Below are 13235 nucleotides of genomic sequence, written 5' to 3'. Positions count from 1 at the left end.
TTCCCTTACTGTCCTCCAGCCCCTCAATAATTTCATCCAGCTGTTTCCCGATCAGCCTTCCTGGTTCAAATGGGAGAGCACAGATATTATACTTGGAAGCATTATCGACCTTCCATGGTTTCAGCCGGAGCGGTCTTCTGGCAGCTGCCGATAACAATGGCAATTTTTGTGCAATTCTGGAGAGTGGTGGAGCCCGGAGGTCAGGAGACATGAAGAAGGCCTGTATGAAGCTGATATGATCATCTGCCAAGATGGAACAAATCTTTGAGAAGAGAGTAGTCTTGTTTTTCTCTGAGAAGAGAGCAGTATGGCTGCTTGCTAAGCAAGGATTAGCGTAAGCATTATATAGTGGAAGGGAGACATCACAAAGGAAGATACCGTCCACCATCTTACATGTGCTCTCCACCTGAGTAGCTGCAAAGAGATTGCCCAGTCCTTCCAATGCGTGATGTTACTGTGTATCACCTGTTACTACAATTCCTAATTCTGCCAGTAGGGTGAGCTGTTATATTGTATCTCTTGTGCTACCTCCCTGTAGCCACATGTTTTGCTTGCAACACATAGTGTTAAAAATCTTCCCACGGCCAGGAAATGGATTTATTTAGGGGAGGGGAGAAGCATTTTAGCTGAGGTCACTAGAAGGGAGGAGATCACAACAGCACCAGGAAGAAATAGCTGCACTATGATCTCTGGGACGAGTGTCTAAACATGGCTAAAGTAATCGCCTTCTGCAGAGCTGTCACCAGAGCCGTCTCCCAGGGGCCCCTCACTCCATGCACACAGCAACTGCATCTACTATGGGGCTCCCGCTCAGTTCTGGGGTCTCCTCCTAAACGATGGACATCAGATACAAGGTTTAATGTTCCTGTGCATTCTCGAGAAGTGGGTCGACCTGTTGGAATTTGCACTATGATGCGTCTTCCCTACCAGGAGTCTGCGGAGGGGCTGAATGCAGCCTTTATTGGGGTCCCCCTGGATATAGGCACCTCAAACCGACCCGGAGCAAGGCAAGGACACAGCAGGGGGTTACATCTTTTCTTTTTTTCTTTTCTTTTTGGTAGAGTTGGAAGGGACCTCAAGGGCCATCGGGTCCAACCCCCTGCGAGTGCAGGTTTTCCTAAATCATGTCAGCATATGTTTATCCAGATTCCGCTTGAAGATTTCCATTGATGGAGCGCCCACCACCTCCCGTGGCAGCCTATTCCACTCTCTCACTACCCTCACTGTCAGAAAGTTTTTCCTAATGTCTAATCTGTATCTCTTTCCCTTTAGTTTCATCCCATTTCTTCTTATACTTCCTTGTGCTAATGAGAATAGGGTAGATCCCTCTGCACTGTGACTACCTTTCAGATATTTGTAGACTGCTATTAAATCTCCCCTCAGCCTTCTCTTCTGCAAATAAACAATCCCAGTTCTTTTAGCCGCTCCTCATAGGACATGGTTTGCAGACCTTCCACCATTTTGGTTGCTCTTCTATGGACTTGCTCCAATATATCGATGTCTTTCTTGAATTGAGGCGCCCAGAACTGTACACAGTATTCCAGGTGTGGTCTGACCAGGGAAGAGTACAGCGGAATAATGACCTCTCTTGATCTAGATTCAATGCTTGTCTTAATACATCCCAGAATTTTATTAGCCTTTTTTGCAGCAGCACCGCACTGTTGGCTCATGTTGAATTTGTGATCTACTATTATGCCCAAGTCCTTTTCCCCTATGCTATCACTTAGTTCTATTCCTCCCATACTATATATGTTTTTTACATTTCTGTTACCCAGATGTAGAACTTTGCATTTGTCCCTGTTAAATACCATTTTGTTGGCCTCAGCCCATTGTTCCAGTGTGTCTAAGTCCTTTTGAATACACTCTCTCTCCTCTCTAGTGTTGGCTATTCCTCCTATCTTCGTATCATCTGCAAATTTTACGAGTTCCCCAATAATTCCATCGTCCAGATCATTTATAAAGATATTAAAAAGTACTGGGCCCAGAACAGAGCCCTGCGGCACCCCGCTTTTGACTTTCTTCCAGTTCGATGTGTAGCCATTTAGTATTACTCGTTGTGCCCGATCATTAAGCCAGTTGTGAATCCACCTAACTGATTTTTTGTCAAAGCCATACTTAATCATTTTTTCAATAAGAAGGTTATGTGATACTTTATCAAATGCCTTACTGAAGTCAAGATATACTATGTCCACGACATTCCCTTGGTCCAACCATTCAGTGATTTTGTTGTAGAAGGAAATCAGGTTAGTCTGAGAAGATTTATTGGTCATAAAGCCGTGCTGGCTCTGGTTAATTAATGCCTTCCTATCCAGGTACTGAAGTAAATGTTCCTTGACAATTTGCTCAAAGATTTTTCCTGCTATCGAGGTCAGACTTACCGGCCTGTAATTTCCTGGATCGTTCCTTTTCCCCTTTTTGTAGATGGGGACAACATTTGCCCTTTTCCAATCTAAAGGGACCACTCCTGTTTCCCATGACTTACCGAAGATTATAGCAAGGGGTTCTGTTATTTCCTCTGCTATCTCTTTCAGGACTCTAGGGTGTAAATCATCTGGTCCTGGGGACTAGGTTTCCTGTAACTTGGCTAAGTGCTCTCTTACCAGACCTTTGCTTATAGTCAGCTTGGAGTCCTCCTTCCCCTCATCTCCATCACCATTAATGTTGATATTTCCATTAGTTTCTTAGGAGAAGACGGATACAAAATATGAATTTAGTAGCTCCACCTGCTGTTCCACCATGTTAACTGTTTCTCCTTTGTCATTCTTCAGGACTCCAATGGTCTCCTTCACTTTTCTTTTGCTTTTAACATAACCCCAAAATCCTTTTACCTTACTCTTTGCCTCTTTTGCAAGCTTCAATTCGTGTTCAGCCTTAGCTCCTTTGATGCTTGTCTTGCAGAGTCTGCAGACTGCTGTGTACTCTTCCTTAGGTATAGTTCCCATCTTCCACTTTTTGTATGTTTCCTTTTTAGCAGGTTATGTAATTTTTTGGTCATCCATCCTGATATTTTTAGGTGCTTCCCATTTTTCTTCCTTCTAGGTATTGTTAGTTCCTGTGCTTTAATGATTTCCCTACGGAAGATTTCCCACCCTGCATGTGCATTTTTGTGCTTAAGAATTTTGCACCATGGAATTCTGCTAACCCTTGCCTTCAGGCTCTTGAAGTCTGCCCTGCTAAAGTCGAGCCTTGAAGTCTGTGTCTTCTCAGGTCTTCTTCTTCTTGCAACCCCAAACTCAAGTATAGCATGATCGCTGAATCCTAGTGTCCCTGCTACCCGTAGTCCCTTAACCATGTGCTCTTTGTTGGTTAGGACTAGGTCCAAAATGGATGTTCCTCTCGTGTTTTCTTCTACTAGCTGGGCAATGAAGTTGTCTGCTAGAGAGGATAAAAATTTGATGGAGCCTTTACTCTTGGCTGTGTGGGTTTCCCAATGAATGTCAGGGTAATTGAAGTCTCCCATGATCACTATTTCATGTTTCTTAGGGGTAAAGATACAGTATAAAATCTCCATAGAGACAGTGCCGCATGCCCTACCTGAACTTATGAGATGTATTTGCAAAGGCTTCTGACAACCACCACCAGGGGGTGCTAGCTGCATATTTATATTGCTGCCATTGACTTCAGTTGTATAGTATAGATGTCTATGCAGTAATACAGCGGCTACCAGTGACAGAGGACTTTTTAATGAATTAGAGGATCTTTGCCGCTTCTGACTGACCAAGGCTGTCAGCCATTTCTGAAGGAGTCAGTACAGGAGGTGGAGCGGGACTGTGGGAAAATAGAGTTGGTGGTTTGACCTACTGACTCCACAGCCTTGTCAACAAGTGTCCACAAATGCTACATTCCAAACTGTCCTGTCCTACAAGCAATCCTACTAACATACTTTCCTCACCTACTAGCAGTCCTCCTCACATATTGTCCTCCTCTCTTACAAGCAGTCCTTTTCACATTCTGTTCTTTTCTCTTATGAACATGACTGCTGGGACCTATAACGCACCTAAAGCCATAAATAAGTAAGGCCGCCCCCTAAAACCCCAAATAACACGGACACCGTTATATTTTGGTTAGTGGGATTGGCCACAGCTTTATTTAACTTAATCTTAGCACAATTTAGAGTAAATATTTAACCGAATTTGACCGAACAATCAGATTCATGTCCCCCCATCTCTGCCCCCAGATTCATGTCCCCCCATCTCTGCCCCCAGATTCATGTCCCCCATCTCTGCCCCCAGATTCATGTCCCCCCCCATCTCTGCCCCCAGATTCATGTCCCCTTCATCTCTGCCCCCAGATTCATGTCCCCTCCATCTCTGCCTCCAGATTCATGTCCCCTCCATCTCTGCCCCCAGATTCATGTCCCCTCCATCTCTGCCCCCAGATTCATGTCCCCTCCATCTCTGCCCCCAGATTCATGTCCCTCCATCTCTGCCCCCAGATTCATGTCCCCTCCATCTCTGCCCCCAGATTCATGTCCCCCCATCTCTGCCCCCAGATTCATGTCCCTCCATCTCTTCCCCCAGATTCATGTCCCCCCATCTCTTCCCCCAGATTCATGTCCCCTCCATCTCTGCCCCCAGTTTCATGTCTCATCTCTGCCCCCAGATTCATGTCCCTCCATCTCTTCCCCCAGATTCATGTCCCCCCATCTCTTCCCCCAAATTCATGTCCCCTCCATCTCTGCCCCCAGTTTCATGTCCCTCCATCTCTGCCCCCAGATTCATGTCCCCTCCATCTCTGCCCCCAGATTCATGTCCCCTCCATCTCTGCCCCCAGATTCATATCCCCTCCATTTCTGCCCCAGTGTCATGCCGTTCTCCCCCCCTCCCTTCGTCTGCCCCCAGTGTCATGAGCCCCTTCATTCCACTTCAATGTTTAAAGAGGACCTTTCACCATTTTGCCCACAGGCAGTTCTATATACTGCCGGAAAGCTGACAGTGTGCTGAGTTCAGCGCACTGTCGGCTTTCCCGATCTGGGCCCGGTGTGAAGAGCTTACGGTCCGGTACCGTAGCTCTTCTATGGTCAGAAGAGCGTCTCTGACACTCAGTCAGAGACGTCCTTCTTCACAGCACAGCCAATCGCGCTGTGCTGTGAGAGCCGGGAGGAACGCCCCCTCCCTCTGCTCGCAGTACTCGTCCATAGACGAGCATTATCAGGGAGGGGGGAGTTCCTCCCGGCTCTCACAGTATAGCGCGAGTGTCAGAAACTCCCTTCTGACCATAGAAGAGCTACGGTACCAGACCGTAAGCTCTTCACACTGGGCCCACATCGGGAAAGCCGACAGTGCGCTGAACTCAGCACACTGTCAGCTTTCCGGCAGTATATAGAACTGCCTGTGGGCAAAATGGTGAAAGGTCCTCTTTAACACACAAAAAAACACTTCTACTCACCATCCAACGCTCCCCCACCGCGCTCTGCAGTTTCACTAGTCATCACATCGCGCCTATATGTCCACTAGCCGGAACGTAGCGGCTAGTGGATATAATCATCTCGCAATGTATTCAACTCGGATCCGGCGTCCCTAGGCCTGTGCGGGCCGCACAAAATTGTTCGGGGGGCCGCATGCGGCCTGTGGGCCGCGAGTTTGAGACCCCTGGTCTATAGTAACCGTGTGATGTAATTCCAGCCTTGTCACATAGAAGTGAATATATATCCTTTCAATACGCTCAGTTACATTGTATCACCTGTTACTGTACAATTGATCCTACTGCCTGCAGGGGGAGCTCTCACATTGTATCACCTGTTACAGCACACTTCATACTTCTGCCTGCGGGGGGAGTTGTCACTCTGTATCACTTGCTCTGCTCCCCTGTAGCTGCAGGTTTCTTTGGCCGTACACATAAGATAGCTTTTGGCAGAAGCTGTTGAAAATAATCCAGGAGACTGGAGGAGCCTTAAAATAGGGGAGGGGAGTAGGATTTTAGCAGCAGTCACCAGAGGGGAGGAGATCAAGAGTTGAAAGACGGCTGTACCTTGAACTTTGGGACAAGTGTGTTCAACATGGCTAAAGTAGTCGCATTCAGCAGAGCTGCCACCAGAGCCGTCTCCCAGGGGACTGGGTTTTGCCCCCCAACTCCAATCAGCCAAAAGATGCATCTACGATGGGCCTCGCGCTCAGTTTTGGGGTCACTTTGTGGGGGCAGAAGGCTCCAGTCCCCCCTTCAGCGCTGGATATCAGATACAAGGTTTAATGTCCCTCTGAGTGCAGAAGAAGTGGCCCGACCGGCTGGGATCTGCACTATGCAGCGTCTGCCCTACAAGGAGTCTGCGGAGGGGCTGAATGCGGCCTATATTGGGGTCCCCCTGGATACAGGCACCTCCAACCGACCCGGAGCAAGGCAAGGACACAGCAGAGGGTTATATGTAGGGATTATGGGGTAACAACAAGGGTAACATGCTGAAATAGCAGCCACTAGGAGGCCCCGCAGCTACGGGGCCATCACCTCATAGACCTCAGGTGCAGCTAGTGGTGGAAGAGACTTACACTGTCTGCTATATCTCTGTATATAAGTCTATCATGTTTGACCTTGTCTGCAGAGCTGTGTATCTAATCTTGTCATGTGTAATAGCATCTGCTGAGCTGCTGTATCTAAGCCTATCAAGTGTGATACTGTCTGCTGAGCGGTGCACATGAGGTGCAGGCCGGGAGGGGGGGGGGAGATGTTATGTATATTTAAGGAAGGCTCTCTGATGACACTTACTTGATCTGAGTGTCTTCTGTCCTCCATTAACTTCAGGAGGTTGTGCTTTTTATGGTGCAGGATAGGACATGCTCTATTATCAGATCGGAGCAGCCGAACCCCTGGAAGAGCCTTGGGCTGCACACTATGCCATGTGCATGAGGCCTAAACCCATTATGTGTAATACTAAGCTTATTATATATGATGCTGTCATCTGAGCTAATGTATCTAAGCCAATCATGTGTAAATAGTTGTATCTGAGCCTATCAAGGTAATCCTGTCGATTGTATCTAAGCCTACCATGTGTAATACAGTTTGTTGTATCTAAACTTGTTAAGCTATCACTGAATTCCATTATTACCACCAGATTTGGTCCACGATACATGAGAGCCGAGTCATCCATGGCACGGAGATACAATGCCGCCACCAAGGCAGCACCATATGACTCCCTCATGGTGGCTGATATTGGAGATGTCAACATTAATCTATATGATCTCAAGGACAGCTGCCGGAGGATTCGAGAGGCCTACCAGAAGATCATGGCGGCCGGATGTATACCATTAACCATGGGTAACACTGCCGGGTACTGGAGGGATATCTCTGGCTTGGTATTATGATGGTGATTCCTTATGTCTGGTCTTTTTTGTGCAGGAGGCGATCACACCATCACTTACCCCATCCTGCAGGCTGTGGCTGAGAAGTAAGTGACCCCTCTGCTGCTGAAAACCATCCACTGTATGAAGCACAAGTGCTTATAGTCTATGGGGTCTGTGGGTTTCCTTAGGTAAGCGCATTTTTATGCGTATAGGTTTCTATTTGGGGGGTCCCTGAACAGAAACCCGAACGCAGATGTGAACCGGGCCTAAACGTGTATCCTACTAATATTATAAAGGTGAAAGTATGTGTGTTTGGATGTTTGTGAGTTTGGCTGTTTGGATGTTTGTTCCTCAATCACAGCCACACACACACATATTGGCCAGGAAGGAAGGATAGGCTACTTTAAATGTGGGTCACTCACCCCAAATCGCCACCGTCACCTTCCAAAGAACCCTCCGGCTCGGCTGTAGCAGCGGGCTTTCCGCCAGCGCTGGTCTGTGCACGCACCTCCTATTGGTGCATGGCTGAGTGTGGGTGGGCTATGGAGCCGGGGCTGCAGCACCATACGTTGGGGCTACATGTGGGCGTGCCGCTTGAGCAGGGACACAGTGAGGAAGATGGCGGCATCCCACGGCTAAAGAGGAAGCTGCTGCACCCGACACATCCCCTTAACAGGTCAGTGCAGCGGGTTGGGGGGGGAATTTCCCGGGGGGGGGGGGGTGTCCCCAGGTCGATGTCCTAGCTGGTGTCCCCAGGGATCAACCACATTCCCCCTAAACACGTCATCCGTCGGTGCAGCCATGTCTCCTCTCCACGCCGGCACCCGAATGAGTCTCCGGGCCCGGCGTCTGGTTGCTATGACAGCTGGAAGCCTTGCGCTGTCACCCCGGCCTGTCAGTCTTGCGCTTCTATTGCAGCTTTGGCTGCGTAGCCTGCAATAGAGGCGCCGGTATTATGCAGTGCATTGCATAAAACCGGCGCTTCCATTGCAGTCTACCTGCCATAGTCTGCAATCGAAGCGAAACACTGACAGGCCGGGGAGCCAGCGCAAGGCTTCCAGCTGTCATAGCAACCAGACGCCGGCCCCGGAGACTCCTGCGGGTGCCGGCATCAGTGGAGTGAGAGAGCGGTGAGGGAGCGTGGGAAGGTGAGTACAACTATTTATTTGTGTTGCACATCCAAGGGGGACATAATCTAAGGGGCCTATGAAACTGGGGACAGATAAACTGCAGGAAAGAGAACAGCATGACACTGGGGCACAAAACTGGAGACAGAGATGGGGGGACATGAAACTGGGGGCAGAGATAGGGGGACATGAAACTGGGGGCAGAGATGGGGGGACATGAAACTGGGGGCAGAGATGGGGGGACATGAAACTGGGGGCAGAGATGGGGGGACATGAAACTGGGGGCAGAGATGGGGGACATGAAACTGGGGGCAGAGATGGGGGGACATGAAACTGGGAGCAGATATGGGGGGACATGAAACTGGGGGCAGAGATAGGGGGACATGAAACTGGGGGCAGAGATGGGGGGACATGAAACTGGGGGAAGAGATGGGGGGACATGAATTTGGGGGCAGAGATGGAGGGGACATGAATCTGGGGGCAGAGATGGAGGGACATGAAACTGGGGGAAGAGATGGGGGACATGAATTTGGGGGCAGAGATGGAGGGGACATGAAACTGGGGGCAGAGATGGGGGGACATGAAACTGGGGGCAGAGATGGGGGGACATGAAACTGGGAGCAGATATGGGGGGACATGAAACTGGGGGCAGAGATAGGGGGACATGAAACTGGGGGCAGAGATGGGGGGACATGAAACTGGGGGAAGAGATGGGGGGACATGAATTTGGGGGCAGAGATGGAGGGGACATGAATCTGGGGGCAGAGATGGAGGGACATGAATCTGGGGGCAGAGATGGAGGGGACATGAATCTGGGGGCAGAGATGTGGGACATGAATCTGGCGGCAGAGATAGGGGGACATGAAACTGGGGGCAGAGATGTGGGGACATGAATCTGGGGGCAGAGATGGAGGGGACATGAAACTGGGGGCAGAGATGGGGGGACATGAAACTGGGGGCAGAGATGGGGGGACATGAAACTGGGGGCAGAGATGGGGGGACATGAAACTGGGGGCAGACATGGGGGGACATGAAACTGGATCAGCGATTGCGTGCATATAAGCGGTTCAGCGCCACAGCCAACCTGCAGACAAAGTCGCAGGTAACTGCTAGTATTATATATAAAACCACGCTGCATATTGTAATCCCGGCCTTAGACTTGCTTACGTGAAGTTTCCTGTTGGTACCAGACACGGACCTGTCGGCTTGATCCATGTGGACGCTCACACTGACACTGGGGAGCAGGCGCTGGGGGAGAAGATCTACCATGGCACCCCATTCAGGCGCTGTGTGGAGGAAGGCCTCTTGGACTGTAAGCGGGTTGTACAGATCGGGATCCGCGGTTCATCCTACAGCCCCGATCCCTACAGCTTCTGCAGGGAGCAGGTAAGAGAGAAACCTTCAAATATAAGAGGTTATCCCTAGTGTTATACTCTAGTCACACCTAGAGCTGGTAGTGAAATGCAGCTCTGGATGTGACTAGAGTATAAGCTATAACCAGCTGGGCCGCACACATTGGTTGCCGCTCTCTGATGACATCATCAGTCTCCTATATCTTGCAGGGTTTCCGGGTGGTGCCTGCTGAAGATTGCTGGTACAAGTCTCTGGCTCCGCTCATGTCCGAAGTCAGGCAACAAATGGGAGATAAACCGGTCTACCTCAGCTTCGACATTGATGGAATTGACCCGTCCTTTGCCCCTGGGACAGGGACCCCGGAGGTCGGTGGTCTGACAACCCACCAGGTAAGATGCAAGCAACGGGGCACGTTTATTCAGTCTGGGTGTCCCATAGCAACCAATCAGAGAGGAGCTTTCATTTTTCAGGAGTAGAATACTAAATGAAAGCTGCACTGTGATTGGCTGCTATGGGCAAATAAGACAGTTCTATAGTGTTAGCTGGGATGGGCATGTATCCAGGCATCTATATGGCATTTTCCCTTATAGAGGCTCCTCCCATTTGTCTATGGCCAGCACATCCCTGATCATCTCAATAGTGACTCGGTTTCCTCTAGTCCACAACCATGTTCCCTTCTTGTAATAGCAATCATCACTCCATGCGCTTACGTTACGTTCACATCTGCACCCCAGGACCAGAACAATGGACATAACAAGATACAAATGGTGCCCAGCAGAGCCCATTGATTATAATGGGATCCATCAAGGGTCCGTTCTTTTAAACTGAAACCACCAAACGAAAAGCTTAAACTTTTTCATCAGTCACTGTGACGGAGTCTCCAAATGGAGACTTCAAGGCAGATGCAAACTCAGCCTGAGTTCCTGCAGAGCTTGCAAGCAGCCACAAATCTGAACAAGCAGAGCTGTAGTATAAAGCAAGGGAGGGACTAAGTCAGTGTAAAAGGCTTTCCAGGACTAAAATGTGTACAGCCTATCCTAAGGCTAGGTCTACAGTATGAGATCAGCGGGGTCTGACACCTAGCACTCCCACTGATCAGCTGTAAAACCAGCACAACATCCAGAACAATGCTGCAGACTCTGTCCTGCTTACAAAGCACAGCGCCATAGATTGTATACTGGCTGTACTTGGTATTGCAACTCTTCTCAATTCCCACCAATGTGACGGAGCTGCAAATAGGCCATGTGAGCAGGTGCTGATGAACAAGACCGCACATGGCCAGTGAAGTGCTGCTGCCAATACACAATGCAGCGACATTGGAATCACTAATCCTAGTCCTGTCCTTATGGATCAGAGCTAAAAAATCATCAGACACTGAATTTCTTAGACTACGACTGGAGATCCAAAAATCTGGAGCATGACTCTCTGTAGCAGGGTGTTGTGATATGACCATATGACATGTATGACCTGTGCGGTGCAGTCACTGACCATTTCATGTATGTCTATCATGTGATCAGGCTCTGGAGATTATCCGGGGAAGTCGTGGCCTGAATCTGGTGGGCTGTGACCTGGTGGAAGTGGCGCCAGTGTACGATCAGTCAGGTGAGTGACTCCTATAGTAGAAGGAGCAGCGTCATACACTCCTGACATAACACGTTATATACCCTAATAACACTACGTCTACCACAATGCACCGCAGCAGAGCATGCTCAATATACAAGCACTGGACCAGAAGGGGGCAGCACTCCAGTTATTGTCAGGAGAGGCAGCACATGGCTACGTGTTCCTGCTCTGTGATATAACTATATGTTTTATCTCTTTTCCAGGTAACACTGCGCTGACGGGCGCCAACTTATTGTTCGAAATGCTGTGTGCGCTGCCTGGAGTCCGAAACTACTGATCATGGCAGGACAAACAGCAGGGGGCGCTACGGTGAGGACACAAATACAATCATTCCCAGCAAACCACCTGGTCTAAGAACTGATTCAGCACCCAAAGAAATGTAGCTGCAACTGCAATGTGATCTCCACGCAAGAGCCAGGTCACCCCCAAGATTTCCGATTCCCCTGTGAAATCATTCCCGAGATCCAATACAATCAAAGACACAGATCCATTTATTCCTACTCAGTAATGAAGGTAGTCAGAGCTCCGCCCATTATGTGACAACTCTGCATATACAAGATCACAATGTATAAGATGTGATTATTAAAGAGGAACTCCACCAACGTTTCCTTGCAGATCTGTGACTACTTTCCTGTTGTCCATTGGCAGTACACAATGGGATATGTCCGCTAGATACAATTATAAGATACAAGATAACAAGCTGTGATCATTAATTACCCATCAGTCTCCTCCTACAAGACTCTTCTGTCCCCCTAAGACGCCGTGTTTTTCATTTCTCTCAAGATCTTAAGGTGAATAAAGGTCCAACTTATATTTCACTAAAGAAGCAAAGAATAAAAATTACAGCTGATAACTATCCCCGTGTCCAGGCGCAGGTCGCGTAGTTTCCCAGCAAGCCTGCTCTATGTAGTCACTTCTGGGCTATTACAAGCACTCCAAGACTCATGAAGGCTTGTATTGCAGATCCTTACAAGGAGTAAGCTGGCACGAGCTCTCACTAAGCCGAGGATTATAGTCGCTTCTGAGTAGCAAGAGGATCACATGTAAGATTATACAGATTGGCACTCAGCGGAAGAATTCTTGCTACATCCTCTATGCAAAATAAATCTAAGATGGTGGCTGAACACAGACAAGCTCTCAATAGTAAGGAAGATACTACTGAATCCTCAGATGACTCTCACTACAAATGCTTTTTAGTAGGGATAACGTGCCCATGTACTGATCAGATGGGTTCAGCGTCCTTGGTCAGCCAAAGAAAAACATCTCTTGTCCAACATGAAAGAGTTAAGAACAATAAATTTAGCGCTCCATCATTTCCAACAACTGTCTGAACCAGAGTCAGTCCTAGTTCAGATGGACAACCTGGTCTCAGTTGACTATGTAAACAAACAATGGGGTACCAGGAGTATTATAAGAATACAGGAGAATAATGCAATGGGTACAACTCAATGTAAGGGAGATGGCAGCGGTACATATCCAGGAGATCACAACCAGAAGGCAGATTGGCTGAGCAGGCGAGCCTTCCACACCGGAGAATGGAGCCTGAACCCAGACGTCTTCCAGGTGACTGTCCAACATGGGACACTCTCAAATAAATGTAATGGCATCATGGCGACAGGCGAAAACCAGATTTTGCTCACTATCGCAGATAGGAAATCCAGTGGCGATAGGTGGTCTGTCAATAACCTGGTCGAATGGTCCAATTTGTGTTTTTCCGCCACTCCCTCTCAGTCAGAGGGTCCTGAAGAAGGTGTTGGAAGACAAGGCAGAAGTAATTGCAGTAATGCCATACTGGCCACGTCGGGCATGTTTTTCTCTCACATTATATCTTTCAAAAGGCAAATATTAGAAACTTCCT

General features: G+C 48.7%; 1 protein-coding gene across 2 annotated transcripts; it reads left to right on the top strand.

Moving 5' to 3' along the window:
* The first annotated feature begins 667 nt into the window (after positions 1–667).
* LOC142208973 (agmatinase, mitochondrial-like) lies at positions 668–11988 on the top strand. Of its 2 annotated transcripts, none has more exons than XM_075277886.1 (7): positions 668–1007; positions 7046–7248; positions 7330–7378; positions 9592–9787; positions 9964–10143; positions 11272–11356; positions 11581–11988. In XM_075277886.1, exons 1-7 carry the CDS (start codon positions 709–711, stop codon positions 11652–11654), a joined length of 1086 nt encoding a protein of 361 aa, XP_075133987.1. In that variant the 5' UTR covers positions 668–708; the 3' UTR covers positions 11655–11988. The 2 variants fall into 2 exon arrangements, with proteins under 2 accessions (XP_075133987.1, XP_075133986.1); XM_075277885.1 differs by lacking the exon at positions 668–1007 and adding an exon at positions 5637–6336.
* The last annotated feature ends 1247 nt before the right edge of the window (positions 11989–13235 follow it).

Source organism: Leptodactylus fuscus, chromosome 6 (assembly GCF_031893055.1).
Source record: "Leptodactylus fuscus isolate aLepFus1 chromosome 6, aLepFus1.hap2, whole genome shotgun sequence".
Classification (NCBI taxonomy): domain Eukaryota; kingdom Metazoa; phylum Chordata; class Amphibia; order Anura; family Leptodactylidae; genus Leptodactylus; species Leptodactylus fuscus.
Note: the sequence above shows the minus strand (reverse complement) of the source record. Positions and strands in the feature narration are given on the sequence as shown.

What these genes read in the sequence shown, in the direction of transcription:
- LOC142208973 (XM_075277885.1), top strand. Translation starts at nt 5,999, where the DNA reads ATGGCTAAAGTAGTCGCATTCAGCAGAGCTGCCACCAGAGCCGTCTCC. An exon ending in CTGCAGGCTGTGGCTGAGAA is followed by an intron (nt 7,379 to 9,591) that starts GTAAGTGACCCC and finishes TGTTGGTACCAG; the next exon opens with ACACGGACCTGTCGGCTTGA. An exon ending in ACAGCTTCTGCAGGGAGCAG is followed by an intron (nt 9,788 to 9,963) that starts GTAAGAGAGAAA and finishes TATATCTTGCAG; the next exon opens with GGTTTCCGGGTGGTGCCTGC.